Source organism: Elephantulus edwardii, unplaced genomic scaffold, assembly GCF_000299155.1.
Source record: "Elephantulus edwardii isolate Elephantulus edwardi_28Jun2011 unplaced genomic scaffold, EleEdw1.0 scaffold00106, whole genome shotgun sequence".
In the NCBI taxonomy this organism is placed as follows: Eukaryota; Metazoa; Chordata; class Mammalia; order Macroscelidea; family Macroscelididae; genus Elephantulus; species Elephantulus edwardii.
In genome coordinates, this window is record NW_006399856.1 from 815,859 (window position 1) to 843,653 (window position 27,795).

At 40.8% G+C, this 27,795-nt stretch overlaps 1 protein-coding gene across 1 annotated transcript in view; it reads right to left on the reverse strand.

Moving 5' to 3' along the window:
- Positions 1 to 26,609, reverse strand: part of ARPC2 (actin related protein 2/3 complex, subunit 2, 34kDa) — a 39,049-nt gene extending 12,440 nt beyond the window's left edge. The window contains exons 1-6 of the mRNA XM_006891905.1: positions 26,574 to 26,609; positions 26,275 to 26,356; positions 14,342 to 14,376; positions 13,293 to 13,405; positions 3,422 to 3,467; positions 710 to 896 (exon numbers count right to left, since the gene is read on the reverse strand). Of these exons, the coding sequence (XP_006891967.1) occupies positions 710 to 896; positions 3,422 to 3,467; positions 13,293 to 13,405; positions 14,342 to 14,376; positions 26,275 to 26,348 (455 nt within the window). The 5' untranslated portion in view covers positions 26,349 to 26,356; positions 26,574 to 26,609. The remainder of the gene's footprint in view (positions 1 to 709; positions 897 to 3,421; positions 3,468 to 13,292; positions 13,406 to 14,341; positions 14,377 to 26,274; positions 26,357 to 26,573) is intronic.
- Between the last annotated feature and the right edge of the window lie 1,186 nt (positions 26,610 to 27,795).

Sequence of the window (27,795 nt, forward strand, 5' to 3'; positions counted from 1 at the left end):
TTTATTAAGGCATGCTGGTGAGAACAGGCTCTTAGGGCCAACATGCACTAAATACATGCAGTGAAGAGACAGGAAATGATCAAATGTGGATTTTATGAACTTGTATACATGGTATACAACTTAGAGTTAGGGATTTTTCAGATCTTCACTTTTTAGAAAAGGGTTTATCTATTATGAAGTTTACAGCACGAGCCTGACTAAAGAGCTGTAACATCACAGTGCCTATGGTCATCCTCTGCCTCCAGATTATCTGGGTGATGTTCCCGAAGGAGACTCTGGGGCCTTAAATAAAGAACTGGCTCTCTTTTCATCTTTTGTCAGTGCTCAGTAGAGAAGTCAGGAGAATGGGCCTATCTTAACCAAAACGTGTCATCTATATCCTGACTTCGGGAAGTTCTGGTGGTAGACTGTAGGAAGCCAGCGTGCTGCTAACCTATTAGGTGGTGCCTTTCTTGAATCCACCAATGGCTATGAAGGAGAAACCCGGGCAATCTCCTGTGCACTAGCCTTTGAAAACCCGCTGGAGGGTCAGCCTTGAGCCACGGCAATGAATATGCATGATTTTATATCCTGCTTTAAGGATGAACATGCTTCAGTGGAATTTCAATAGCTGAGTTTAGGGGTCGGACCTCACTATGTTTCTTTTGGTAAGCATTGACCTGACAGGAGGCACATCCAGGCAGGCTTTAGGACCAAATTCTATACTCACATGGTCTCATCATCCCTATAATGAATAACTGCCCTATTCTCTCCTTCCTTGCCTTCTTCTTGGAACTGGAAGTATTTCTCAAAGACAGAGGCAAAACAATTTCGTTTCAACATGCCAGCCTGATGCACGATGGAATCCTTGGAGGCTGGGAGATTTTCAAGGTCATACAGTAAAGAGACATTGTACCCTGGAGGAGAAACAAAACAGAATGCCACCATTATACATAAAACCCCTGTAAACACTTACAGCTCATGTTAAACACAACGCAAACATCTGAATCAGTATAAAAAATGACTGATTAAAAACGCGGAATGGAAGGAAGTAATAACCTGGAAAATGAAATTAGCAATCTAGTGTTCCAGAGACAGTTATGAGTTATATATTTTCTTCTGATAGATGTACATGCCAAGTGCCAATATGGTTAACAGACAGACCGCTTTCTAATAATAAGATAAAGTTCCCTGGTTATTTATATATGTCCAATTTACAGACAATTTAAACTTACACTTGCCTTTTAATATTATGTAAGTTTGCTCTCACTCTGGAATGACAGAACCAAATTATATTTACAAACAAATTCACCATCACAATCATTTCAGTAGCTGAAAATCAAGTGAACTGGCTTTTAAGCCATGGAAAAAACATTGAGCGCTTTTTTTGCATAAAGTTAGGATAAAAGAACTGTATGTATTTGTTCTGATGTTATCTACGAATTTTTAAAGATACCCTTAGGAATGGATCTCCTTGTAATCTCGGATTGAATAATATTCCATTATGCCATTAAAACACTGCGTGGGATTAGTGAGGCACAAGAGCTTCCTTGCATGTATGTAACTGTGTGCACGCGTGCACACACTCTCACACACACATGAGCACACTGGGGTGAACTGGGTTGCTAACCAAAAGGCCACCAGAGTGAACCCACAAGCCTCTGTGCAGGAGAAAGATGAAGCCATTGCTCCTGTTAACACTTACAGCCTTGGAAATGCTGTGGGGCATTTCTATTCTCTACCCTACAAGAGTCACTGAGAGCAAGCTGACTTGATTGTCTTTTCTCCTTGGCATTGTGTGCAAACACACAGATGTGTATGGTATGAGATGGGGCTATGAGTGAAGGACTAGGGACTATGCTTGGCTCATATTCAGTAGGCAGTGGTCAGTATCTGAGACTTCTTTAGGGTGTTTCCGTTTTTCTTTTTTCCCTAAGAGTATTCCTGAAATTTGCAATTTCTGCTGGATCTATTTTGTGGAGGGAATAGACTGTCTAAATTTCTGTTCTAGATCAAGTTCAGCACAATTTTGGCACTACAATATTAAATAAAACCAATGGCCATTCCATTTGGGACACCTAAAAATCAGACAAGCAGACTGTAAGGAGATAAACCAGGAAATATTTGGCATTGAAGTTTGCTGGCTTGAGAAGCCAAGTAAAACCAACTAATAAAATCCTAACTCAAGTTAGACTTTAAGTACCACTTAGGATATGAAGAAGACAACATACTGTGAACGAAGAAAACGGAAACTCTACTACTGCCTTAATTTTTCACACTTGCCTAAAGTGAAGATCCGGAAACAAGACAGGTAAGTTCTCTGTGTCATTAAGCCTCACTGACAAGAGGATTTGGGATTTGAGCACTAACAGGTTTCTTGACAAAATCTTTCTGCTGTGGATCAGATTCTCTCATTCTTCCCCCCTCCCTTTCATTATTTTTATTCTAAAAAACTTTCTTTGACTCCTCTTTAAGTGTTAATCTTTTGGCTTTTATTTCTGTGATAAATTCAGCCCATCAATATGGAAGTCAGAATTATTTTAGCATTCTTTATAAACTACTGTCAAAGCTTTCATCCAAATGTATAATACCTACTAGTAAGTTATACTCTACAGGCACCTTCTTTAAGTACTGTTTCCAGAGGAATAATAAGTAAATAGGGTTAGAGATTTAAATCCACTCAAGGTATCTTGGAAAAGTTCCAGGGTTTACTTCTGAAAATTCAGTCACTGAAACTCTTTTGGGAGCACACACAATTCTACTCCCGACACACATAAAAATTCACATACATTGTTTTTCACACTGGACGAATCTCTTTGTCTCTTAAGTCATTCTCAACTTTTCCTGGGGAGGATAAAAAAGCTTGGGGTCTGATCAAATGTTTCTGAATTTATAATGACAGGGATGAAAATGATTCCATTTTTCTTTACTTTCAACAGCTTTATAACTATGCAACACAGTTGCTTTAACCAAGGGGCCCATACCACCTTTCTATTATGCTGGTGCTGGAATAAACTAGAGATCATTGGATTAGATTCCTTGGACTAATGAGAGGTTCACCTTTCTGTCCCTTGAAAATAAAAGAATATTTATGTAAATTCTTCTTCCAATGGCAATGTACAGAAAAGAGGTGTTTATGGGGGCCTGTGGCTAGGAATCAATCTACTTAAAGGCATTTAATTTGTCTATACATTGTCCTTCAGCTGAAATGTAAGAGTCATCTGGCTCCATCAAATAAATGTTCAAAGACACACAGACATACGTCAAAACTCCCCACTTACTCCACTGTCACCAGCTATACTGGATTAAGCGAAGCCTTTTAAAAGCTATTTTTATGGCAAGGATTGAAGCAGGAACTGGGATCATGCAGGGACATTTAAAGAAATCTTGTGGTTAAAAAAAGCATAGATATTCCAGATAATCACTCACCATGACTACATACCTGATTCTGGGTTTACCAAGAAACTTCCATATACTCTCTTTAATAACTAGAAAATAAAGAACAAATATGTTACCCCAATGCCATTTTATTTTTGTTATTTTTGTAGAACTGTATGTACCAAGCTTCTTGGATAGAAAGGAAACACTCTTTGATTTACCAAGTGACTGAAAATGACAAGTAGAATCTAGAAGATTGGTTTACAGCTTGTCTTTCCGTCAGAGTTCCTTTCTTAGGATGGGAGCACAATTGATGTTTTCTGCTCTCTTCCAGATCCAACACTGTATTTAATCAAGATAATTTTCTAACCCCAGCTGTTGTCTCAGAGAGACTGAAGATTTGGGGTTCCCTGGCCAGGGCAGCCCTTTAGGAGCTGCTAAGTAAATGGCTTATCAAGCTGGTTTCAAAACACAGAGCTCAAGTGATTTACACCAGAAACACCAAAGGTGGCAATGCCCCAGCTGCTGGAGAAGATGCATAAACAGGTTCAACCAAACTGTACATTCTAAAAAATAAAATTTGACTCAACAACAACAAAAAAAGATAATTTTCAAGAAGGATGCAAACTCAAGTAATAGGACAGATTATGTTATCAAGCAAGCACAGGCTAAACCACTAATGCAGGCAAATGAAGATAAAAAATAGGACTGCTAGGAACAGATTTCAATTAGTTTATCATGCATGTTCCAAAATTAGTTCATTCATAACTGGCTTTTAAGGCAGAGGACAACATGTCATAGCCAACCAGCTATTAATAAAGTGAGCCCACAGAAGGCTATACATCCTGAATATCTTTTCCCTAAAACCAATGTTTATGAGTGGCTACTTTATCTTGCATGACAAAACAAGGAAACCTTTATGCTTTTAAAAAGAAGATGACTGTGTCACTTAGAACAAACTGCTCTGAGGCTGAAAGGGTTTAAAAGACATACTATTTTTATCTCGGAGAAATAGTTTTGGAATTAACTTGCTTACAAAAATACCAATAATCTTCTGGTATTTTGTGATTAAACTCATAGTGATCAGAGCCAATTTGATCGCCTCTGACACACCCATCCTATTACCCTAGTCACTGAGTCAATCCACCTCTTTCAGGGTCATCTTCTCTTGCACTGTCCCTCCACCCTTCCAAGCATCATGTCCCTCTCCAAGGACTGGTTGGTCCCTGCTTGCAACATGCCCAAAGTACATCAGATAGAGTTTCAAAATCCTTGCTTCCAGGGAGAAGCCTGGTTTCACCCTCTCTAGGACAAACCTGTTTGCTTCAGTACTCTGAAGAGCAGATTTTACTAATATAATTTGCCTTTTGATTTCCTGACTGCTGGTACAAAGAGTGTTGACTATGGAGCCAAGCAAGTGGAAGCTTTTAACAATCTCAATCTCTCCACCGTCTAGCATGATACTGCCAATTGGCCCAGTGGTGAGAATCTTTGTTTTCTTGATGAGCTTCAATCCATATTGAAGGCTGTAGTCTTTGACCTTCTGCAGCAAATGCATCAAGTCTTCTTCACTTTTAGCAAGCAAGATTGTGTCATCTGCATGATGCAGGTTGATGATGAGTCTTCCTCCAATCCTGACACCATATTCCTCCTCACAGAGCCCAGCCTCCTGGATGATTTTATCTATTGCTGTTTTTGAGCGCGCGCGCGCGCGCGCACACACACACACACACACACACTCTCTCTTTCTAAATATATATCTATATATCTGTTCTAATTTATAGATATAAATTGTAAAGCATTAAACTATGGGGAACGGAGCTCTGGTGGCCTAGTGGCAAGAAGCTGCACTGTAATCCCAGAGGTACATGGTTCAAATCCACCCAGATGCTCTGCTGGAGAAGGAGGAGCAATGTCCTCCTATACCTGTCAGACCCATTTTGACGGTACACATACAAAATATAATAAAATTAAAAAAAATTAAAACAAACTAAACAAAACCCCAAAAAACTATGGGTGCTTGTTTTAAAGAATTTCATCAGTCACAGAAAGCCATGATGTACAAGGGCCACACTGGTGTGGGGTCCCTCAGGCATGGCCTACTTTTTATTTTTTACTCAGTGCCCAAGCAATGCCTGTCTTTGGGTAATGCCAATACATGCACATTTGAGAGAGAATCAGGATTTTTCTTCTGGTATTATTTTCAATGTGCTGTTATTGTCTGAGCAGATTCCAACCTCCCACATGCTGTATGACGGAGTAGAATTGCCTCATGGGGCTTTCTAGCTTGTAAACTTTCAGGTGCTCACCAGGCCTCTACTCATTCACAAACTGCTAGGAGTCAGTCAAATGCTTCACCAGGGCATCTTAAAGAAACCCCAGAAACAAAGCACCTTCAAATTGGGCACTGATGACCAGAGCTTATGCTGCATTTTTAAAAAGCTATTACATGACCCCTCCACCTCTGATTCTTATGTAGTCTTTGGAGATACTAAGTAACCACTTCAAGTAGTCCACACTGAGCAACATTTTAATATTCGACCTATTTATTTAATCATTTTCCTATAGTTGGAAGAAATTATCAATCTGTAAAAATCGGATAACAGAACAGGTCTCAAACCACGCTTTAGTTATCACACCTTTTTACATAATAGTCCAAGCAAGGCCATGCTTGTAGTTTCTACTTGATACCACTATGAGGTATCTTTTGCAGAAGAGGAAATAAAGGGAGGGGCTCAAGGTCAGTCTGCTGGTGACCCAGAAAGGTTTGACCTTCAGATGTTCCATATAACTATTTCTCTTAAAGAGTTGGGGCTTAAATAGTGTCACACAATTTGATGGGTAGAGGGAGGAGTGGGTAAAGGAAAGGGGAAAGATCCAGTATGAAAAACAATGTATATGAACTTTATGAAGGCTGTATGTAAACCATTATAAAATTAAAAAACAAAAACAAACAAAAAAACCAAGTTGGGAGGAGGGGGAAGCATAGCTCACAATAGTTCTAACCTTTTCAAATTATTTTCTGCTTTCAATTTCTTTTTGGTTACTATTACAACACTTTCAGCAGTAACAGAAATGCTGAAATTATGAGAAAATTTTCTGGAAGTAACAGGGATTTTGAGAGAATTAATTCCATAAGGTATATATGTCTCAAGTGGCCTTTGTTAAGACTCCTGGGGTTTGATTTTCAGACTCAGTCCTACAAATACCTGTGAAATGGCAGCATGTATTATAACTGGGATAGCACCTTCCCAAGAAACCCAAGGGCCTAAAAATGGTGGTTATCACATGCTTGTCACAGAGGAGTTACCCAGAGCGCTGTCACTGAGCTGTAATTCTCTAGTGTGTGTATACTGGTACTTGAAGGAATTAGGTACGGAGAAACCATAGTTCCCAAGATTTACTATAGTTCCAGGTTTATTAATATTCAGAAACCTTAGAGACTTTTAAAATCAAATTTATACCCTTTTCCAACTCCTTTGCAAAATTAGTCAATGCCTTAATTGCAGTTTCAACCATAATTCACTTTTCAATTTGTGCCCCCTCTTCCAACCTGATAGGAAAAATACATGGTGGAGGAAACCTATTCGACCTTCCCACCCTAGCAGCAAAAGCTTTCTGCCTTTAAAAAGGGCCTGTGACAATATAACTAACTTCCTGTGGTTATTACAGGCTGGTCACTATTTAACCAACCCAGGGAGCCATTCACTGTGTACTCTGCTCCAACACTATGAATGGTACTTACCCCACCCACACAAGAGGGCAGGGCTGGCTCTTTGACCCCTGTGGTAGCTACCAGAATAACATTATGTTCTGGAGCTCTTGTACCTTAAGAAAATGCACAGAGTGAAATGGAGATTTAAGAACTCTAAGGCAACATCTCCCTTCCCTTTCAAAGATATTATTGTTATTCATACATCTAGACTTTTTAAAGAAAAAAGACTGACTGGGTGAATGATTACATAATTTCTCAGTTGTTGGTCCAAAAGTTTTTAAAAATTTTTTAAAAATAGCATTCAGTTTATTACAAATATTTAGTATTGCTTCCCATATTTCCCTTCTGTTTTTATCATAATTATGTTATCATCTAGATGAGCACTGGTCTACAAGTTTTAACAATTCTTTACAGGAAGTTATTCTATAGTTAATTTAAACAGTGCTGCGGTAAGGTAGCCACGTGCTTTGTCCGGATCTTTACCTGGTTAAGTGAAGAGTTAGTCATTATCTCTGAAATCTTCATAGTTATATGCTTTGTTTGATTGGGTGTTCTTCTTGAAGTTTTTCTTTTTCAGATACAGCCACCATGATTTCAAATTCCCTAAACTTTTCTTTTTCTCCTAGACTAATGTTATGAGGCCAATCAACTGCCCTTGAATAACTAAGGAAGGTGTTATCTACGGCTCTTAGTACTCTGTTTGGTTAATATCAGTTTTAGCTTTCATACCAAAACCTCACTGAGCTTTTGCTTATATTCATTACCAAAAAGAGTCTTTTCATTCACTACTCTATTAGAAAAAACCAAACAGAAATAGATATAACATAATTCAATAGGTTAATGCTAAAATGAAGTCTGTTAAAATGAAGATATTTGAAAACTGATTCAGGAACTGAGTCATACTTCCTGCTTTGAGACCCAACCACAATGTGCTCACACTGGGGTAGCAGCGTTTTCTTTCTTCCATAAATGGCTCTCCCCAGAGCAAACACAGTTCGACGGGAACCAAACCTACCACTTAAGCTTATCTACAGAAGTCACTGAATAAGGCATCAGAGTTTCAGAATGTCTGGACATCCTTCTTACTACCATTAATATAAGATAAAGGCTGAGACCAGTTCTGAACAAGATTAAATTAAAAATTTTAAAGATACATTTGTGTCTACATTTCTAGAATGAGCCACTAAACTCATAAAATTTAAATAGGACAGAAATGACATATCTGCCTTATAGGAATAAAATAAAGCCTGCCTCATTCTTACTACAGCTCTTTTTGTTCTGTCTGTGAAGTATTCTTTGCTGCCGTTTTAGAGGGCTAAGGCTGTTTTTCCAGCACTCAGTTGTCAGTTTACCACACGTGGGGCTGGTGTGTTGTGGCAGTGTGAGAAGACACAAGTACTGCAGCGGGGTTTGCAGACTATGACTAGAAACGAGGAAAAGAACCTGGTGATTAGTTTCCAAAAATCAAATCAGTCAGTAAAAACCCATGGATAACAGTGGACACAGTCTAATCTAGTGCCAGAAGAGGAGTCCCTCTAGCTGAAAGGCACTCAAAACATGATGCGGAAGAGCTGCCTCATGAAACTAGAATTGACCTTCGTGACACGGATAGAGGAAAGCTTTGGGACCTTCACTTGCTGATGTGGCAGGACTCAAAAAGAAACTGCTGGAAATATCCATTAGTAACTGCAATGAGGAATGTACAAAGTAAGTATCAAGGATAATTGGAACAAATACGAAATGGAACACTGAAAGATCATATACTAGGCAAAAGTGAGTTGAAATGGACTGCTATCAGCCATATTCTAACAGTCACATGGTCTAATGTGATAGGAATGATAATCTGGAAAGGAATAGTGCTTCATCATAGTAGCAAAGAACATTTAAAGATCTATCCTGAAGACTAATTGTCTAATAATACCAATTACAGCTTACAAAAGTCATCATCCGAATTTACACCTAAGCCCAAGATGAAAATGTTTACCACCTTCTACAGTATGAAAGGAATAGAACAATTAGAAAGAAAAAAAGTGTTGCTAAAAAAAAATAAAAAAAGGACTACTGTCGTTTTGCACAGCTGACCTTCCAGTAGGCTTTTACAGGAAGTAAATTGCACAGGAGATTGCCTATTCTCTTGCAGGGCAGCTTGAGGGATTTGAACCATGAATCTTTGTGTTGGCAGTGCAGTTTCTGATCAGCAGCAACAAGAGAGAAGGTGGACTGGGAGTCAATAAAAGCAGTGCCCACCTGCAAGTCACTCCCTCTCTCTCCCCTTGTCTGTTCACAGCAAACTCTAAGGTCTGGCTTCAACCCCTCTTTCCAGAGGCCCCTTCCCCTTCCTTTTTCATTTTAATTCTTTTGCACAGTCCACCTTTTACTAGCTATGTTTCTATCTTATTGCCTTAATGAATCTTTCCTATTTGTTTTCTAAAAAAAAAAAAGGAGTGTGGTTGGAAACCATGGTCATTGTGAGAGAAATAACATATAAGATCAAATGGTAGAATCTGTAAGACTGGTCCTTTATCCTTGCAATACCTTTTTGCCAACAATGAAATATACAAGCATCAAAACAATCGTATCTCTGGAAAGAGGATAGAGGAGCCCAACATGAGTCAGAATAAGTCTATAGGCTGACTGTGGTATAAACTATCAACCGCTCATAGACAAATTTAAGTTGAAGCTGAAGAAAAGTAAAACCAGTCCAGAAAAGCAATCGTAATTTAGAGACCATTTCAAAAACAGATTTGATGTACAGGAACTAATGAATGAAAAGCAGAAGAGTTGAGGGATAACAATCAATAATGTCACACAGGAAGCAAAAGCTCATTAGAAATATGGGAAAGAAAAGACCAAAAGAGATGTCAGATGGAATTCGTTTGGTGTTTTTTTTTATATTTGTTTTTGAGTAACTAACAAGAATGGAAGGAATAAAGTAAAAAGATGATGACAAAGGTATTATGAGAAAATACGCAAAGACAAGGAATTTGAAATCCAAAAAGAAAAACACTCAAGTTTATCAACTGGAAAGAACTAAACAACAAATTCAAGTTTTGAACCTCAATAGTGAAGGATTCCATCGTGAAAATAAGGAAGCAGCAAAAGAAGGGAAGAGAGATAAAGAATTATACAGAATCACTATACCAAAAAGAACTGTCAATTTCAACCATTTTAGGATATAGCATATGATCAAAAGTCAATGGTACTAAAGGAACAAGTCCAGGCTACACTGAAGGCACTAGTAGAAAATAGGGTTGCAGGAACTGACAGGCTATCAACAGAAATGTTTCAATAAACAGATGCAAAGCTGGACATGTTCATCTCTCTATGTAAAAAAATTCAAGAACAGATTTCATGTCCTGAAGACTAATGACTGAAAAGCAGAAGAGTTGAGGGATGACATCAACGATGTCATACAAGAAGAAAGTAAAAACTAAAACTAAAGACTTGGCTAACCCATTGGAAGAGCTCCGTATCTTTACCCATTCCAAAGAAAGAATCAAATAAAGTTACTGTGATGTAGTGGGTCGTCTGTAGCTCAGAATGGCTTTCTTAGACCACTGTCTTTGGCCCTTACCACATGGTCTGGTGGGAACTTGCAAATAGAATGGATACATATAACTTGAGGCAAGACCCATTCTTAGTTCCCCAGAGGGTGTGGTCTACACTTTGATGCTCCTATAAAGAAGACTGCATCTGAGATGTTTGCTCTCTTTCCATTCACCTAGGGCAGTGTTTCTAACCTGATGTGGCTGCCTCAACTCTGCTGCCCTGCAAGAATGTGGCCTGCAACAGCAGAGAACCAGACACTTGATATGAGACCGAGCTGACCTTGGGACTGCTACCCCAAGGAACCAGAGCCAGGGCCTTTGCCCAAGCTTGCTGAAGGGAGTCCTGGGAAGTGAGAAGATGCCTTATTTGGCAGGACTAAGATTTTTAACAATGGCCTCAAGCTGTGAGGCTGAAGACTGAGGGTTATAAGCATACTTCAGAAGCGGTCCTGATGGAGAGACTGTGTCCTGACCGAGAGATTGTGTCTTGTTGCTAACCTGAATTGAAACCTATCAACTTCCCTAATAAACCTTGCAATGATGAGTATGCTTCTATGAAGTCTACATAGCAAATGCAATGGATTTCAGACCCAGTAGAGCTGTGAGTTGTGCTGGAATTAGTAGGAAGTGGTGCAGGAGTGTGGGAAGCATGTCTGGCCTCATGAGAACTGGTTTAAATTGCTGATTTAAATTGTTGGTGGGGGCAGTTCTCCTTTGTGGAGTTAGGAGAAGTCAGACTTGGCTGTTTCCATGTTCTTTTTATAATCATCAAACAACATCATTAAATTCACAGGCCAGGTATAATTTTGAAGGTAAATAAGCCAGATTCCTAAAAGAAGACAAACTAAGAGGTGACACTGCTGATGTCAGATAGATCTTGGGTGAAAGCAGAGAACCAGTAAGATGTGAACTGTGTTTTATTTACTACACAAAGGTATACAATGATGATGTTGCTTTTGTTATGTACCCTCAAGCTGGACCCGCTGATAGCGGACCCTCCAGTGGGTTTTCAGAGGCAGTAAATCCTATGGAAGGAGATTATCTATCCTTCTGCAGAGAAGCTGGTAGATATGAACAGCATGACTTCTGAGTGGCATGGACTTCCTTATCACTAGGCCACCAGTGCTCACTTGACTAGAAGAATCATAAGAAATGATAAATACACTGTTATTTATTAATTATAGATTAATTGTGTTCATATGGAACCTGTATATAGTATAAGAAGCAGGTGAACAGAACAAGGGGATACAGCATGATTACAAATCAGAAATGATACGTGTCAAGTGTTTTATCTTTTCACTTTAATCGGTATGCTGAACAAATATGCTGAGAAGCCGAACTATAACAAGAAAGTGGCACCAGAATGTGGCAATATGCAGATGATATGATGTTGCTTCCTGAAAGCTAAAAGGACTTGAACTTGAAGGACAAAGACTAAAAAGATAAAATCACACACACCAAGGCCAAAAAACCAACCAAAGGGTAAAAAACTATCACAACACAAAAGAAAACACAAATCTTTACAAGTGGACTTAAAAAGCAACATCAGCTTTTTAGACTGTGGGTTTTAAAAATTTTATGTGGATTGATAATTCAAACTGATAGAAGGGGTAGTGAAGAACTCAAAAAGCATACTGTATTAGGCAAACAGGTTTTAAAATAGGTTTTTAAAATTTTTTTAATGTGTGTACCGTCAAATCGGACTAATACAGGAGGAAATTGTCCCTCCTCCTTCAGCAGAGCATTTGGTTGGTGGATTTGAAAACTGCACACCTCTGGGATTGCAGTGCAGCTTCCTGCCACTAGGCCACCAGAGCTTGCCTTAAAATAATCTTTAAAATAATTTTTAAAAGTCCTTTTTAGAGTTTAAGAAAGCAAAGATATCAATTTTAGGTCTAAGGTGCTCCTGATCCAAACTGGTGTTTTCAATCACCTTATATAAATGCAAAAACTAGACAATGGATAAAGAAGACCAAAGAAGATTTGATGGCTTTCAATTATGGTGTTGGGGAAGAATAATGCCTGCCAGAAGAACAAATAAATAGGCCTTAAAAGAAGTAGTGGTAGGATGCTCCTTAGAAGCATGCTTGGCAAGATTTCATCTCACACCTTTTGGACAATTTAACAGGATGTACTAGCCCTCCAAAAGGACATCGTGCTTGGTAATAAAAAAGGAGGAAGACTCAGTGAAACGGGTGGCTACATGGGTGCAACAATGGGCTCAAACATGAAGCAAGTATGGAGAAGGTGCAGGCCCAGGCATTGTTTTGTTCTGTTGTACAGACGATTGATATGAGTCATAACCTAAGCCATGACACCTAACGATAAACGATATGGCTATTGAGTGTGCTTGTGTGTAACAGAAAATCCAGACAGTGTATACAATTTTTTAAAAAAGCAAATATATCTGTTTTAAGATTTTTTTATACAGTTACCATGCTGTGACAGAGTGACAGAGAACTAAGTAGTAAGCAGGCAATTACTGAAATCTTCTTTGAAGACATCCTTTTCACATCATTGTAAATGTAGTAAAGCGTCTCTGATTAGGTGGACAAGTTGTCCAGACCTCATTATACTTAAGATGGGAGTGATTCTGTGCCATGCTTCTTCAATGAACTGAAAGCTTCCAATAAAAGGATTAAGAGTCCAAAGAAGAATGATGTGGAACTTACCTCATCAGCACCATGCGCCTGAAGTTCCTTGTAGAATTTCAAAGAAATACTGACCATCACTTTTGTTTTGTCTCCATTAGGATTTGAAATATGATAGAGGACCCCATCAAAATCTGTGAGCAAATCATATTAACAATGTTCAACCTGGGAATGGGAAGTAATATCTCTAAACACCTCCCTTATTATAGGCCACAAGAAAGTAGACCTCTTTATAAGAAGTCATAAGTAAAATTGTTTATTTTAAATCCATGTGAGAAGTCAATAGAAACAATAAGATGGAACTGCTTTGTACCAATATCTCTATACGTTCATAAAATAAAAAAGCTATTCTTAATCACAGCTTAGAGTGAAAAAATTGAAAGAAAAACCCAAACCCTTTTATTGTGATGCATGTTAAGCATGTATAAAAGTAGAAAGAACAGAATGAAACTCCATACTGATCATGCAGCTTCAACATTTAAACACATGGCCAATCTGGTTTCATTTAGACAAAGTCCACCCACCCTCCATGATTTACATCATTTCATCCATAAGTACTTCAGAATGCACTGCAAGAGGATCAAGAATAGAGGAGGCTTCTGCTTCTAGGATCCAAAGCCCAAACTCTACATTTCTTTTTCAACTCTCTCCGAATCTATAGGTTCCCTCACTTATTAGCTCAGTCTTTCTCAAAACACAGAGGAACCCGTTCCATCTAATTACTGAAATTAGGTTCTGAGCATTGCTGGCAAAAGAGTTGCAGATCAGGCCTTGCTAGTTACAGAAGGGGAGAGATGCTACCTAGCTTCCAAGTCATAGCACTTGACAGCTTCCAAGTCTTCTAAATTAGATAATCTAGTCAAAATCTCTCATTTTACAAGGAATAATGGAAGAAATCCTCAAAGCATGTACTATCAATTCTCATGGTTTTCCATTACTCTAGTGCCAGGCAGACCATGACTAGTAATAACATTTCTAAAACAAACACACAAAATCTTAATTTAGTATACTAAACTGAAGCCAAGGTACCTAAGATATCAAGAGGTAAGGAGGGAGACATAGGTACTTACCTGCAAATGTTACTTCTACTGCTTCTGGTTTGTTTCTGCAAAACAAAATTAAGTCCTTTAGTTAAGATAACTTTATTACTGTCTGCCTTCAATGGGACTTGGAATTACTCCTGATTTATTTAGATCAATCCATTTTGTACAAATCGTATGGGTACTGCTTATCCAACTAGACAATTAATTTTCTCAGACACCGGAACCTTTGGACTTAGAGGACAGAAAAGGAAGCATGGAACTAACTCAGTCCCACAAGGTTAAATATTGTATAAAATAATTTTTGTAGAAGGAGTATAAAGATCCAGGAGGGGTGGGAGAGGGTGTAAGCAGAGGGATGAGGCTATAAGGGGGAGGGGGAAATGAATCATGGGGTTGTACAATTTGATGGGTGAGGGGGTGAGGGAAATTGAAAGAATTTATTCTTGAAAACAATGTATTCAAATTTTGTAAATAAACTAGTAGAAAATTAAAAAAAAAAAAGGGAGGGGAGGCCAAAGCTCCTATATGTCTCTTTGTGTAGGAAAAGTTATGTTCTCTATCCACAATACACAACTGTTGATCAATTAAAATTCAATTTATCATTAAAAAAGAAAAGGAAGCCTGGCAGGCAGCTGTTTTAGCTGTCAGAGATCTTGCAACCAATGGTGCTCACCTACATTTAGAATTCCCTAAGAATGTAATATACCTAAGTTTGTATAAGTGAACAATAAAATGCTACCTTGGCCAATACTTCTCTACAAGATAGTGGAGACAGGTGGTGTGGGGTGGGGAGAATATACCAGGCAGGAAGAATGCTGTAAAGAGTATAGTGTAGAATGATTTTAATCTGCTTAAAAATGAAAGGATGATTTCAAGTCATAAAATAAAACAGCAAGTTCTATTCTATTTCTTTTTTTTTTTTTTAGTTCTATTCTATTTCAAAGTACTGGACAATCTCTACAATCTTGAGTATCCCCTGCACATCATTTCCTCATCCATCACACATCACACCAAAGCATTTTACCACTCTCCTTTACGAAGCCAATGACTGATTCTACTTGAAAAAGAATTTTCAATTTCAGCTCTGACCTTGCTTAATAGCACAAAGTAACACTGAGGACAGTAAAAAAATAACAGGGAGGACAATCTGTAGTTATGACATTTGTTTTCCAACCTCAGTTTTTTATCAGGTTCACGTTTTTAGGAAAAAAAAATCACTTTTAAAAAAAAAAATTTTTTTTTTTACTTTATTTTTGTGTGAGTGTACTGTCAAGTCAGATCTGACTGGTACAGGAAGAGATTGTCCCTCCTTCCCCGGCAGAGCATCTGGTGGATTTGAACCGTGCACCTCTGGGATTATAGTTGCAGCTCTTTGCCACTATGCCACCAGAGCTCCCCGAAATCACCACTTTTTTAAGTTGTTGTTTTCTCATATAAGCGTCTATAAAGTGGGAAAATGCAACTGATCCTACCTACCAAATGGAACTGCTGAAGACAAGAGAACTTATCCTGGAAGGGAAGGAGTGTCTAGTACTTTCCGTGCAATTCCCAGCTTAGATGGGACTATGAACTTCTACTTGTTAAATGACATCCAATTGTTACCTGAAAGGCATGATACATCCTAGCCATTTAAAACAATGGTCAATTAGGGGAGCTCTGGTGGCCTAGTGGAAAGAAGCTGCACTGCAATCCCAGAGGCACATGGTTCAAATCCACCAGATGCTCTGCCGGGAAAAGGAGGGACAATCTCCTTCTGTACTAGTCAGATCTGATTTGACAGTACACGCACATACACACACAAAATAATAAAATAATAATAAAAAAATTTAAAAACAAAACAGAACAACAATGGTCAATTAAGCCCTGGTGAAAAAAACACTTTATATATGTGTCTACTCCTTTTCAAAGCCCACGGATAGGAAAGTAGCAATACTGACTATATCCTTAACTGATCCCATTTTATTTTATACTGGCCAAGATATACAAATTTTCATATTTATTTTCCCTTAACTTGCTCAAGACCTCACAATCAAGTACATGTTTTTTACATTCTCTGCTCTCTAACCCATGAATATCAACCAAGACTGAGATGCTCTTCATGGTTGCTGGGAAATAACAACATGTTACCTGGGTTATGACTATCAAAAAGCTTATACAAAGGCTAAACAGTCTTCTTCAAGGAAACTGGCTTCTATGAAGTATATGTTAGTCCTACTAAAGAAGCAACTTATTGGCATTCCACACAAAGTTCTATCCTCTTTCTTCAAAGCTATCCAAATGGAACTTAGGGAAATCACTTTGGGTGGTTTTAGGAAAGGAAGTAATAATCTAGTTTATGGGGAGGCAGTGAGTTCAGAATACCCTGGAAACTGAGGTGAAAATTTAAATTGTTTCTAAGCTGTCATTTTGAAATGGTAACCAGGAGACAAAGGCAATGAATGGCCAAAAGCCATTCTTCACCTTTAGAAACTCTAGAAAACAAGTACAAAGCAGCAGCAGACACTTTAACCCACAGCTCATTTGAATGATATATTAAGAAGATGAACAATGGCAGGGAACATTGAAGTATATTTTCCTGGGAAAGTCTGCCTACGCCTATGTGAGAGGGTGAAAGTTTATAGAAGTGTGTATTCAATAAATTATTTTAAAACTTTAAAATAACTTTTAAACCATTAAACAAGAGAGCTGATTTTTCATTGTCCAACTGATCTGAGAAAAACAAATGGCAAGTAACTTTGGATTCTAAACTGTAAACATTTTGAGTCTCTGAAATTCTTAATTTCTCTAGGCTACAGAGTTCCCTGAGCACAGATCCCAGTGGGAGAAGTCACTAAGATCAATACTAAGTGATGTGCTACCTTAGAAATATTTGTTGAATCATTGTCATTAATATTTTAGCTTACTATTTATGGTTGGACAAAAGATCATAAAGGAGACAGAAGGTTGCTGAGAAGAGCACCAGGCCAAAGCAGACTTCATCAGATGTCCCTGGGGAGTCAGAGGCTCGGGAACTCTGTGCCTCAACAAGGAGTACTGAGTTTGAAATATACCATAAGAGAAATATTTCTCAATACTAAGTTAAGCATTTACTACTTATGTGATTTAAAATCACAAAGAATCACAACTATGGGATATCATTTCACCCCAGCAACAGTTCAACAGGGAAGCAAGCAACAAATTCTGTGGAGGTTGTGGAAACACAGGAACTCTTACTCACTGCTGGTGGGAAATGTAAAATGGTACAACCACTACGAAAGGTGGTTTGGTGTTTGGCACTTTCTATAAAAGTTGGAAATAGTAATACTGTTTGACCCAGCAATTCCATTACTGAGAATATAGCCAAAAGAAACCAGAGCCATAACTCAAACAGATATATGCACATTCACATTTATTGATGCATTCTTTACGACAGCCAAGAGACGGAAGCAACCCAAGTGTCCACCAATAAATGAATGGATAGACAAACTATGGTACATTAAGCCTATGGAATATTATGCAACACTGAAAGACAAGGAACTAGTAAAACATTATACAACATGAGGGAGCTTTGAGGATATTATGCTAAGTTAAATACCTCAGTCACAAAAGGACAAATACTGCCTAATGCCCTATTATAAAAGAGGACAGACAAGGGGGGCTTGAAGAGGGAATGGATAAAGAGTTGACAGATAATGAACACTGCATTAGAAAAGATGAGGGGAAGAACTGTCCAAAAGGAATATAGGATTATGAGATTATACATTTGAGAACAACACGAAACAAGGGGTACATTGTAGGGTGCAACAATGTATAAATATGCAACGTATAAATGTGCAACAATAAAAGAAAAAATATATGTTGTTGTTAATGTGCTGTCAAGTCACTTGCAACTCATAGTGACCTTATATACAGCAGCTCTGAATCCTGCTCTATCCTAAACCCACTTTACTGTCTCTGATACACCAACCTCCATTACCCTAGTCATTAAGTCAACTCATCTCGCTGAAGTTCTTCCTCTCTTGTGCTGTCCCTCCACTCTCCAAAGCATGATGTCCCTCTACGTCTGGTCCCTCCTTGTAACATGCCCAAAGTATGTCAGAGCCTCAGAATCCTTGCCTCCAAGGGACAGCCTGGTTTCACCCTCTCCAGGCCAAACTTGTTCTCCTAGCAGCCCATGGTATATTCAATATTCACAGCTCAAAGGCATCAATTCTCCTTCCATCATCTCTTGTATCAACAACTTGTGTTATGCAGATGATACAACCTTGCTTGCTAAAACTGAGGTGGACCTGAAGCACTTGCTGTAGAAAGTCAAGAAGTCCAGCCTTCGATAAGGATGGAACCTCAACATGAGGAAAACAAAGATTCTCACTACTGGACCAACGGAGCATCATGATAAATGGTGAAGAGACCGAGACTGTTAACACCTTTAGTTTGCTTGGCTTCACAATCAACACTCTTGGTACAAGCAGCCAAGAAATTAAAAGATGAAGTGGAGTGGAGAAGTTTACTGTCAGGGGCATCTCCAGAGTAATGAAAAGCAACGATGTCAGTATGGAAACAACTAAGGTGTGTCTGACCCAGACCAGGGTCTTCACAATTACATGCTAAAATATATGAGTAAACGGAAAATAAAATCAAATCACAGAGAATCACAGAGAGAGGGCAAGACTGGTGGGGAAAGTGCACCAGTTAGACCAAAAGATAAATAGTTATCTACTCTGTGCTAAAGCTTGGGAAGCTAAGGTGATGATAAGGGGCAGCGGGGAGGGAAATAGATAGGCATGTCCTTTAGCGTTGACTCAAGTTCCGCCCCTTACTGATATATAAGGACAAGTAAGTGCTTCAAGTTCTTCTATACAATGAGGACAAAAGCAAGCTATTGCACAAAGTTATTATGAAGACCCAATAAGAAATTATATGTAGCTATGAATCAATGCTGTTTTAGCAAGTTACATATATACTGAGAAAAGGATCCCATTTGCCTTTAGGATAGAGACACAGCGGGTTCTCTGGCCAGACTACTTATTGCAAAGTGTCAGAGATATCAGTATATTTTATGTGCACCAGATCATAAACCAGGCCAGAAGTCACCTAATGAAGAGCAGCACCCAGCACACTACTGAATAGATATTCGTTGCTCAATAAATTAAGAACGCTGATGGTACAGTATTTAAGCATTCAGATGCTAACCAAAAGCTTCATGGTTCAGATCTACCTAGAAGCCTTGGGGGAGAAAGACCTGTGTATGTAATTTTAAGGGTCCAGGAAATCCTATGCAGCATTTCTACTATGTCACATGGGGTCACCATGAATGACGCGGTGGCACCTAACAACTCAATAAATGTTTACTCCCTCCACAAAACACTTCAGGCTCTAGTTTTCTCAGTTATAAATGGAAACTTACAACAATGCACATTTAAAACAAAAGAAAATGCATATAACACAACACCTGGTTCCCGTAGGTGAAGGCAGAGAGGCAGCTTGACTTTGAAGCTGTGTCTGGGAGAGGTTTTGGGATTTTGGTTAATCCCTAGAATCACGTATTAGGTAGCAGTTCAAGGAGAATACAATCATTTAATAGGTGTCAGACCAATGTCTGGAATCCTAGAACAAGCCAGCTGGATAAGTCCTTAAAGTTAGTAACTGGACAGACCAAGACAATAAAAATATATTCATTCCAATGTGTTCAATTCATTCAGATGTGCTTCAAGAGCTATTCTTTATATCTGAGGGGGGGAAAGGTCTCTTTTAAATAAAATTTTTATTTTATACCAATGTACTTCCAAAGTTCATACACACTGTTTTTGACACTGGATCTTTCCCTTTATTTCAAAGGAAATTTCTGGGATGTTAAAGACCAGTGAGGAAAGGACTCCTGGCAACTGCACTGTCTCGCCTCTTTTCTCATCATGCACTTTGAAGTTTTTACTCCTGAATGCATCCAAGAACTCAATTCCCATTGAACATTTATCTTCCAGTTATTCCTTTCAGGACAGGGATTAGCAAAATTATGAATTTCTGATCAGTCTCTTTTAATTCCTCTATACAACTCCCACCATTCTGTGCAAAGCATGCAAAAGCACCCTATCAGATAAGAGGTGGTCCTACTCTTATTTGTCTTAAGACAAATGCAAAAATATGAAGAACTAAGAACTGAAAGCTGAAAATACACAATGTCAGAGGAGTGATAATCTCCTAAAGCAACTAGGAATCATTTGAACTAGTTTCATTTACTTTCAGGGAAGAGAATATGAGAAAAGAATACTCGTTAATTTACTGAGAATATGAGTACAAGATGTTGGGGAAATAAAGAGGACTAAATTCATAGAACTTGCTCTTAAGTAGTTACCAGTTTGGTGACAGCTTCATGCTAAAATGTCCCAAGGAGGCCAGAGGACAGGCAACAACATTTAACTGTAACGATTTGTAAAAAGATCGACCATATCTTTTACGTCAGCCAGCCACTTCTAAATACTTAAAAAATGTCCTAATTCTAAATCACTGCAAATCAGACTGTCTCTCTGAGGACATATGCAGCATTTTTGGGAACAAGAACAGGGTATCAGCAAGATTTAATTTATTCCTTTCTCAAATTTCTCCTCCCACAGTCCTCGCCCACCCCAACTAGCACTGTGCGCTTACTGAGCTTCACTCCCCCTCACTGAACCACAGCTCTCCACAATCTGCACAGGCTGTGGCAGGGAGCCAGCAAGCACTTAAAAGCAATAGCAATTCTCATCTGACAGCATTTCCTCAATTTTGAACTCCAAAACTCTAGCTATACTGACAGGCTCAGCTTCAAGGCTGCAAAGGTTCTTGTGTGTAAATACTAACAAAAGAATGAAATTAATTGCTACATTATTTCTGCTTTAATTGGAGGCTACAAAGGAAATCTTAAACAGGTACTGCTGTTGATAAGACCTGAGCATGGGGTTACTTGCAGCCTCTAAAAACAGTTTTGTCATCACATCATCTAAGGTTAAAGGCTGTTGAGAAGACATTTACTACTAATTATTATTTTGTAATGATGTATGGATCACTCCAATAAATCATTTTCCAAGTTGTGTGGTAGTGAAAAGTAAAAAAGCAATTTGTTTAGAATGAATAGTATGTTTTGCCTGAACTGTCTCCAAATGAAAAGGTTATCATGATCATATGTATTCACTTAAAAAGTTAAATGACAGAACTGCTCTATCAGAAGGAAATTTAGACTTCTAGTAGGATGTCACAATCAAGATTTGAGCAGGATGATCTGAAAGCATTATTAAAAAAGGATCAACCCCAAAAGGCAAATTAATGCAACTATATCCTGAAGTACATACCACAGAACTATTTTTAAGACTATCTCATGCTGTTTTATTTTTTGAGTTAGAATAGTGCTATCCAATAAAAGGAACTTTAAACAATAATGGAAATGTTTGAAATCTATACAGAACAATCTCACTGATTTCACATGCAAGCAAGAGTTTACTGAAGATTATCCAAAAACGACTGGAACAGCACATCAACAGAGAACTACCAGAAGTCCAGGCTGGGTTTAGAAGGGGTCATGGTACTAGGGATATTGTAGCTGATGTTAGATGGATCTTGGCTGAAAACAGAGAATACCAGAGGAATGTCTATCTGTGTTTCATTGACTATGCAAAGGCATTTGACTGTGTAGATCATAACAAACTATGGCTGACTCTGAGAAGAATGGGAATCCCAGAACACTTGATCATTCTAATGCGAAACTTATACTTGGACCAGGAGGCAGTTGTCAGAACAGAGCAAGGGAACACTGCATGGTTCAAAATTGGGAAGGGCATAGGCCAGGGATGCATCCTATCTCCATACCTTTTCAACCTATATGCAGAACAGATTATCCGGGAGGCTGGGCTCTATGAGGAGAAATGTGGGGTCAAGATTGGTGGACGATTTATCAACAGTCTGCGTTATGTGGATGACACAGCCCTGCTTGCTGAAACTGAAGAGGACCTGAAGTGCCTGCTGCAGAGTGTCAAGGACTGCAGCCTACAATATGGATTGAGGCTCAATGTCAAGAAGACAAAAGATTCTAACCAATTGGCAGCATCAGGATGGATGGTGAAGAGATTGAGATTGTACACAGCTTTAGTTTGCTTGGCTCTGTAGTCAACAGTCTTGGCACCAGCAGCCAGGAAATTAAAGGGTGCATTGCCATGGGAAAGTCTGCTGTTAGGGACCTCTCCAAAGTACTGAAGAGCAATGGTGTCTCTCTGGAAACTAAGGTGCGTCTGATACAGGCCATGGTCTTCGCAATCACTTGTTATGCATCAGAGAGTTGGACAATGACCAGGGAGGATAGAAGAAGAATTGATGCCTTTGAGCTGTGGTGCTGTATTGAGAATACCATAGACTGCTAGGAAAACAAACAGATTTGTCCTGGAAAGGGTTAAACCGGGTGGCTCCTTGGAGGCAAGGATTCTGAGGTTCCGTCTAACATACTTTGGCCATGTTGTGAGGAGAGACCGGTCCTTGGAGAGGGACATCATGCTTGGGAGGGTGGAGGGACAGCACAGGAGAGGAAGGCCCTCTATGAGGTGGATTGATTCAGTGACTGGGATAATTGGGACGGGAGTGCGACTGGCACAGGACAGAGCAGAGTTTAGGGCTGTTGTACATAGGGTCGCTATGAGTCGCAAGCGACTCGATGGCACATAACAACAACAACAACATACTGTCTAATAGAGAGCAGTAGTCACTCATGGTAACTGAATACTAGAAATATGGCCAGTATAACTGAAGAACTCAATTTTCAATTAACTTCATTTTTATTTTCATCTACATTGAAACAGTTCCACATGTACCTAGTGGCTTTCATACTAGACAGCGCAGAACTGAAAGATCCATTCCTGAGGAAAGGGTGCTGGGCACCAGAGTGCCCTGGCTTGTCTGCTCTGAGAAGAGTAAAGCTGGGTGGAGCTGACCTCGCCCAGCATGCTCTCACTGGCAGTGCCTGTCAAACTCTCAGCTACTTTTCTTCAATGTCCTTCTCTAGCTCCCACTCCAAGAAGTTTTAACCCTTATTTTCTCTTTAGCTTTCTGGTAGCCTAGTGGTAAGAAGCTGTGTTACAATCCCAAAGGCATGTGGTTTGAATCTATCAGCCGGTCTGCGAAGAAGAATGGACAATCTCCTCCCATACGATTCACTGCATCTGAAAACTCACTGGAGGGTCAACTATGGGGTCTGTTCTGACTTGACCTAACACAACAACGGACTCTCAGGCCTCCTTTCTTTCAAAGCTCCTGCTTGGTGCTGGTAATATCAAAACCAAACTCACTGCTCCTGAGTCAGCTCTGACATACAGACATCCTACAGACAGGGTAGAGAACTGTCCCTTAAGGTTTCCAAGGCTGCAATCTTTATGACAACAGTCATATCTCTCTCACAGAGCAGATTGTGGGTTCAAGCCAGCAACTTTATAGTTAGCGGCCAAGTGCTTTACCACCAAGCCACCAGGGCTTCTCAGAGGCACTGGTTGGTCTCAAATAAATTCCCCATCTCATTGCTCATTGTAGGTTTTAGACGCTGTAAATCACACAGGAGACTGTCTGCCTTTCTCTCGTGGAGCTGCTGGTGAATCCATACCACCATAGGCATTACCTTTGTGCTAGCCACACAACTCCTTAGGGATGACACCAACAGAAAAGCGCTAGTAGAGGTGGTGCTGGTGCTGGGTGCAGTCCAGTCTGCACTGACTCACAGCTGACCCTGGGTTTTTAGAGGCAGTAAATCACGCAGGTGTTTGCCCATCCTTTCTCTGAGCAGCTAGTGGATGGGAACTGGATGCCTTTGGGATTGCAGTACAGCTCCTTACCAGACTCCTGTAAACATTTTACCATTACTACACTAGTCATCCTCTGCTGTAAGTGCTGTAAGTGTAGGTATGCAATTGATAAACATCTGTTTCACTGCTGCCTCACCTTACTGGTATGCCTGAAAACTCTCATTTGGCTTGCAAGCAGGCAGTTCCAGAAAAGTCCTATCTTTCATTCTTTTACAAAGATTTCTCAACCGCTTTTCAGATGAATATGTTCAATGCCCTTTTACTTAAAGTTACATGGCGGAGGGGAGATGGGTCAGAATAAAAAGCTAAAGTTTGCCATCCTCCTTTCTGTATCTAACACCAATACAATGCGTATCTTTGAACAAAATGTCCTGGAAGCTTGAGCTTATTACTTCTTTAAACGAAGATCTGTTTTGGCACCTTTGAAAGACTCAAATGCTCTAAGAGCAATTTTCTAAAAGGAAAAAAAGAGCTGGAAATACTGAGTAATGGGCTACATCTGGGAATCACAAGTTATTAATACACAAATAGATGTGAATGTACTCCCACACACAGGGCATGCCTCTACTTGAAAATACACAAGCAAATTATCTTGCAGATCTGCTAATAACCACTCAGGTCTCATTCGTTGCTAGTTTGGACTTGAGAATGCATTAAGCTCAGTTGTGAAAATGCAGAAGTTAGCTCCACTTCCTGCTATGTGCTACACTGTTCAAAAAAAAGGTACATTACCAATCACTCAAATAAGACCTGGGCTGATTCACTTGAATAATTTGAATAATTCAAACAAAGGAAATGAGGAGACTGAAGAGAAGCAACAAGGTAGACTCAAATACAAGTAACTGTACCCCCTGGCAGGAAATAGTGTAAATTCACTGCACACAGGATTTCAGGGAAAGTTATGCTTGTTTGACAGATAAAAATGGTGAGCTTTAATAAGACAGACAGGACATATAGTCAATTTAAGGAGTAGGCCAGTAGAACTTTTTAGTGACTCAAGCCACAAATTCCTTACGATCACTGAGAATTTCCCCTCCAAACTGTGGATCCCCAAGCATTACTTTCCTGTCACTACTTCCCAGTTCATCAGAGACACTTTGCATTTAGTTCCTCAACTGAAGCCAACTATGTGAAGGCCCCTCCTCACCAAGGGGGAAATAAGGCAAAGGGACTAGCCACAGGCCACTGAAAATTGGAAGATAAAGTCAACTCTTTGGTCTCATGTTAAAGACCGTTATTAGAAAAGGCACAGTAGCTCTGGAGGAGGTTTACCTTCTGACTCTCGGGTTTAGCTGGCAAAAAATGCCTTGGAAAAATGTCCTGAGCCCCTCATTCAAAGGCTAATGGTGAAGGTTATCTAAGAGCTTTACAGACGCTGGAGGATCTTAAGTGTGTCACTAGGCCAGGACTGTCAGAGGCAACCTCCTGCCAGGGGTCTTGCACAAGAATTGAAGACACAGGCGCGCGGGGATGGTGGGGACCATCATCAGAACCTCAGCAGACAGGAAAGGGGTGTGGAGGAAGGAACTGTCAGCTTAGCTCGGGAAATAATGTAACAAAACGGCCCGTTTCTTTACAGAGCACTGTGCGCGCTAGGGCAGCGGGAGGAGAGGAAGAAACTAGAGAGAGCGATTTTCCGGTTGTAAGACTGGGTCTGATGGAGAAGACAGAACTGGTGTTAAGGAAGCCAAGGCTGCCAGTGTTCCCTCTTGCTCCGTGGAAGAGGAGGAAGACGAGGAGGTGGGCTAGGGAGGCAGCAATGCTGCTGCTGCTGGCAGCTTCCTCCAGTCCCGGGAATCCCTGCACACTCCCTTCCAGCCCAATGGCCAGCGGGCTCCCTCCCGGTTCAGAACAATGACGGGGACGGCAGTGGGAAGAGGGCGCGGGGATGCTGAGGAGCGCGGCCCCCGCAGCCCCCCAGGTCTCCCCCTGGCACGCGCTGCCCCGGCCACTCGCCGCTTCCGCATCCCTCCTGCGAGCCTCGCCCCGCGCATCGCGGCCCCGCACCCCGCCGCGCCCAGGCGCCTCCCACGTCTCCCCGCCGCCGGGGCGGCCCCGCCACCCGCCAGGCGCCCCCAGCTCCCTCCTCCAGGTGTGCGGACACGCCGCCGATCCCGGCGACTGGCAGGGGTCACCGGTGCCACCTCCCGATCCCCGGCGCGCGCTCACCCGGCGGCCGCGTTCTCGAACTTGAGCGCGAGCGTCTCCTCGATGATGCGGTTGTTCACCTCCAGCAGGATCATGGCGGCGGCTACCCCGGGCAGGGGAAGGAGAAATAAGGGCGGGTGAGGGTGGGTAAAGGAGGGAAGGACGGAGGGAACGGCCCTGCTGCCCCCTGAAGCGGGGGTGGGGGAGCTGGGTACGGCAGTAGATGAGGGGAAAAGGGGAAAGGGACCGGGATAAGGGGAAGTCACACGCGCTGGCCCGCGCACGCAGTCACTGTGGAGACACCCACCCACTCCACAGACCTGGCTCCCGAAGACTGAACCTGCCTGCCGAGCCGCCGCCGCCTCACCAACAAGCCCGGTCCCCGCCCAACCCCCGGCTCTAGCCGGCCACTTCCGCTCTCACACCCACTTCCGCTCGCCTCCCGGACGCGCGGCCCCTCGGCGCCGTTTCCGCTCCGACCCCTCGTGCACGCGCACGCAGGCGCGTAGGGAGCGTGGAGGCCGCGCTTGCGCGTGCGGGATGCCGCCGCCTCGTCTTCGCTTTGGCACAGAGCCGTCCCAATGCCCAGTTACTCTTATCGCCTTCCGATTTGTGTTCCACCTGGTTATCATTCCCTGATTTGCCTCAACATCTCTCCCGCTAGTCCTAGGGTCCACCTCCATCCTTACAGAAGTGTCATTTCTGACACTCTTCAAAAAGCTTCCCCATGCATCTTCCGTCTCAGCTCTCTGTGTCCATTCATTCTCGGCGACCCTTCATCATTTCACGCTAATGGTTAACCAGCTGGACCATCATAGATACATTTTTTTTATTTTTTATTTTTTTGTGTGTACCGTAAAATCAGATCTGACTGATACAGGAGGAGATTGTCCCTCCCTCTCCAGCAGAGCATTTGGTGGATTGGATTCAGACCTGCCGCCTCTGGGATTGCAGTGCAGCTTCTTGCCACTAGGCCCCCAGAGCTCGTCCCAGATAACATTTAACAAATATTTAGTGGTGCTTACTGTGATGTTGTTGTTAAATGCCGTCGAGTTGAGTTCGACTCATAGCGACCCCTGGACAACAAATCTGAGCTTTGTTCTTTTCTGTGCCAACCTCATTATCTCTGACACGCTCGAGTCCATTGCAGCAGTCAGTGTCAATTTATTTGGTTGAGGGTCTTCCTCTCTTTGGCTGGCTCCCCATCTTTCCAAGCATGATGTCTCTCTCTATTATTCCACAAGGGTGCTCTGGAAGCCTCGTGGTAAGAAGATGCACTGCAATCCCAAAGGCACGCAGTTCCAATCCATCAATTGCTCCACGTGACAAAGAATGACAATCTCTTCCCATACCATTTACTGTATCTGGTGGGTCAGCTACTCGACGGCACACAGCAACAACAACATGCCCAAAGTACGTGAGACGAAGCTTTGTCATATTTACTTCAGAGAGTATTCTCGTTGCATTTTCTTCAAGATTTAGCGCTTCTATGGTAGTTAGAGATCTCTCTAAAGTACTGAAGTGCAAAGATGTCAGTTTGGA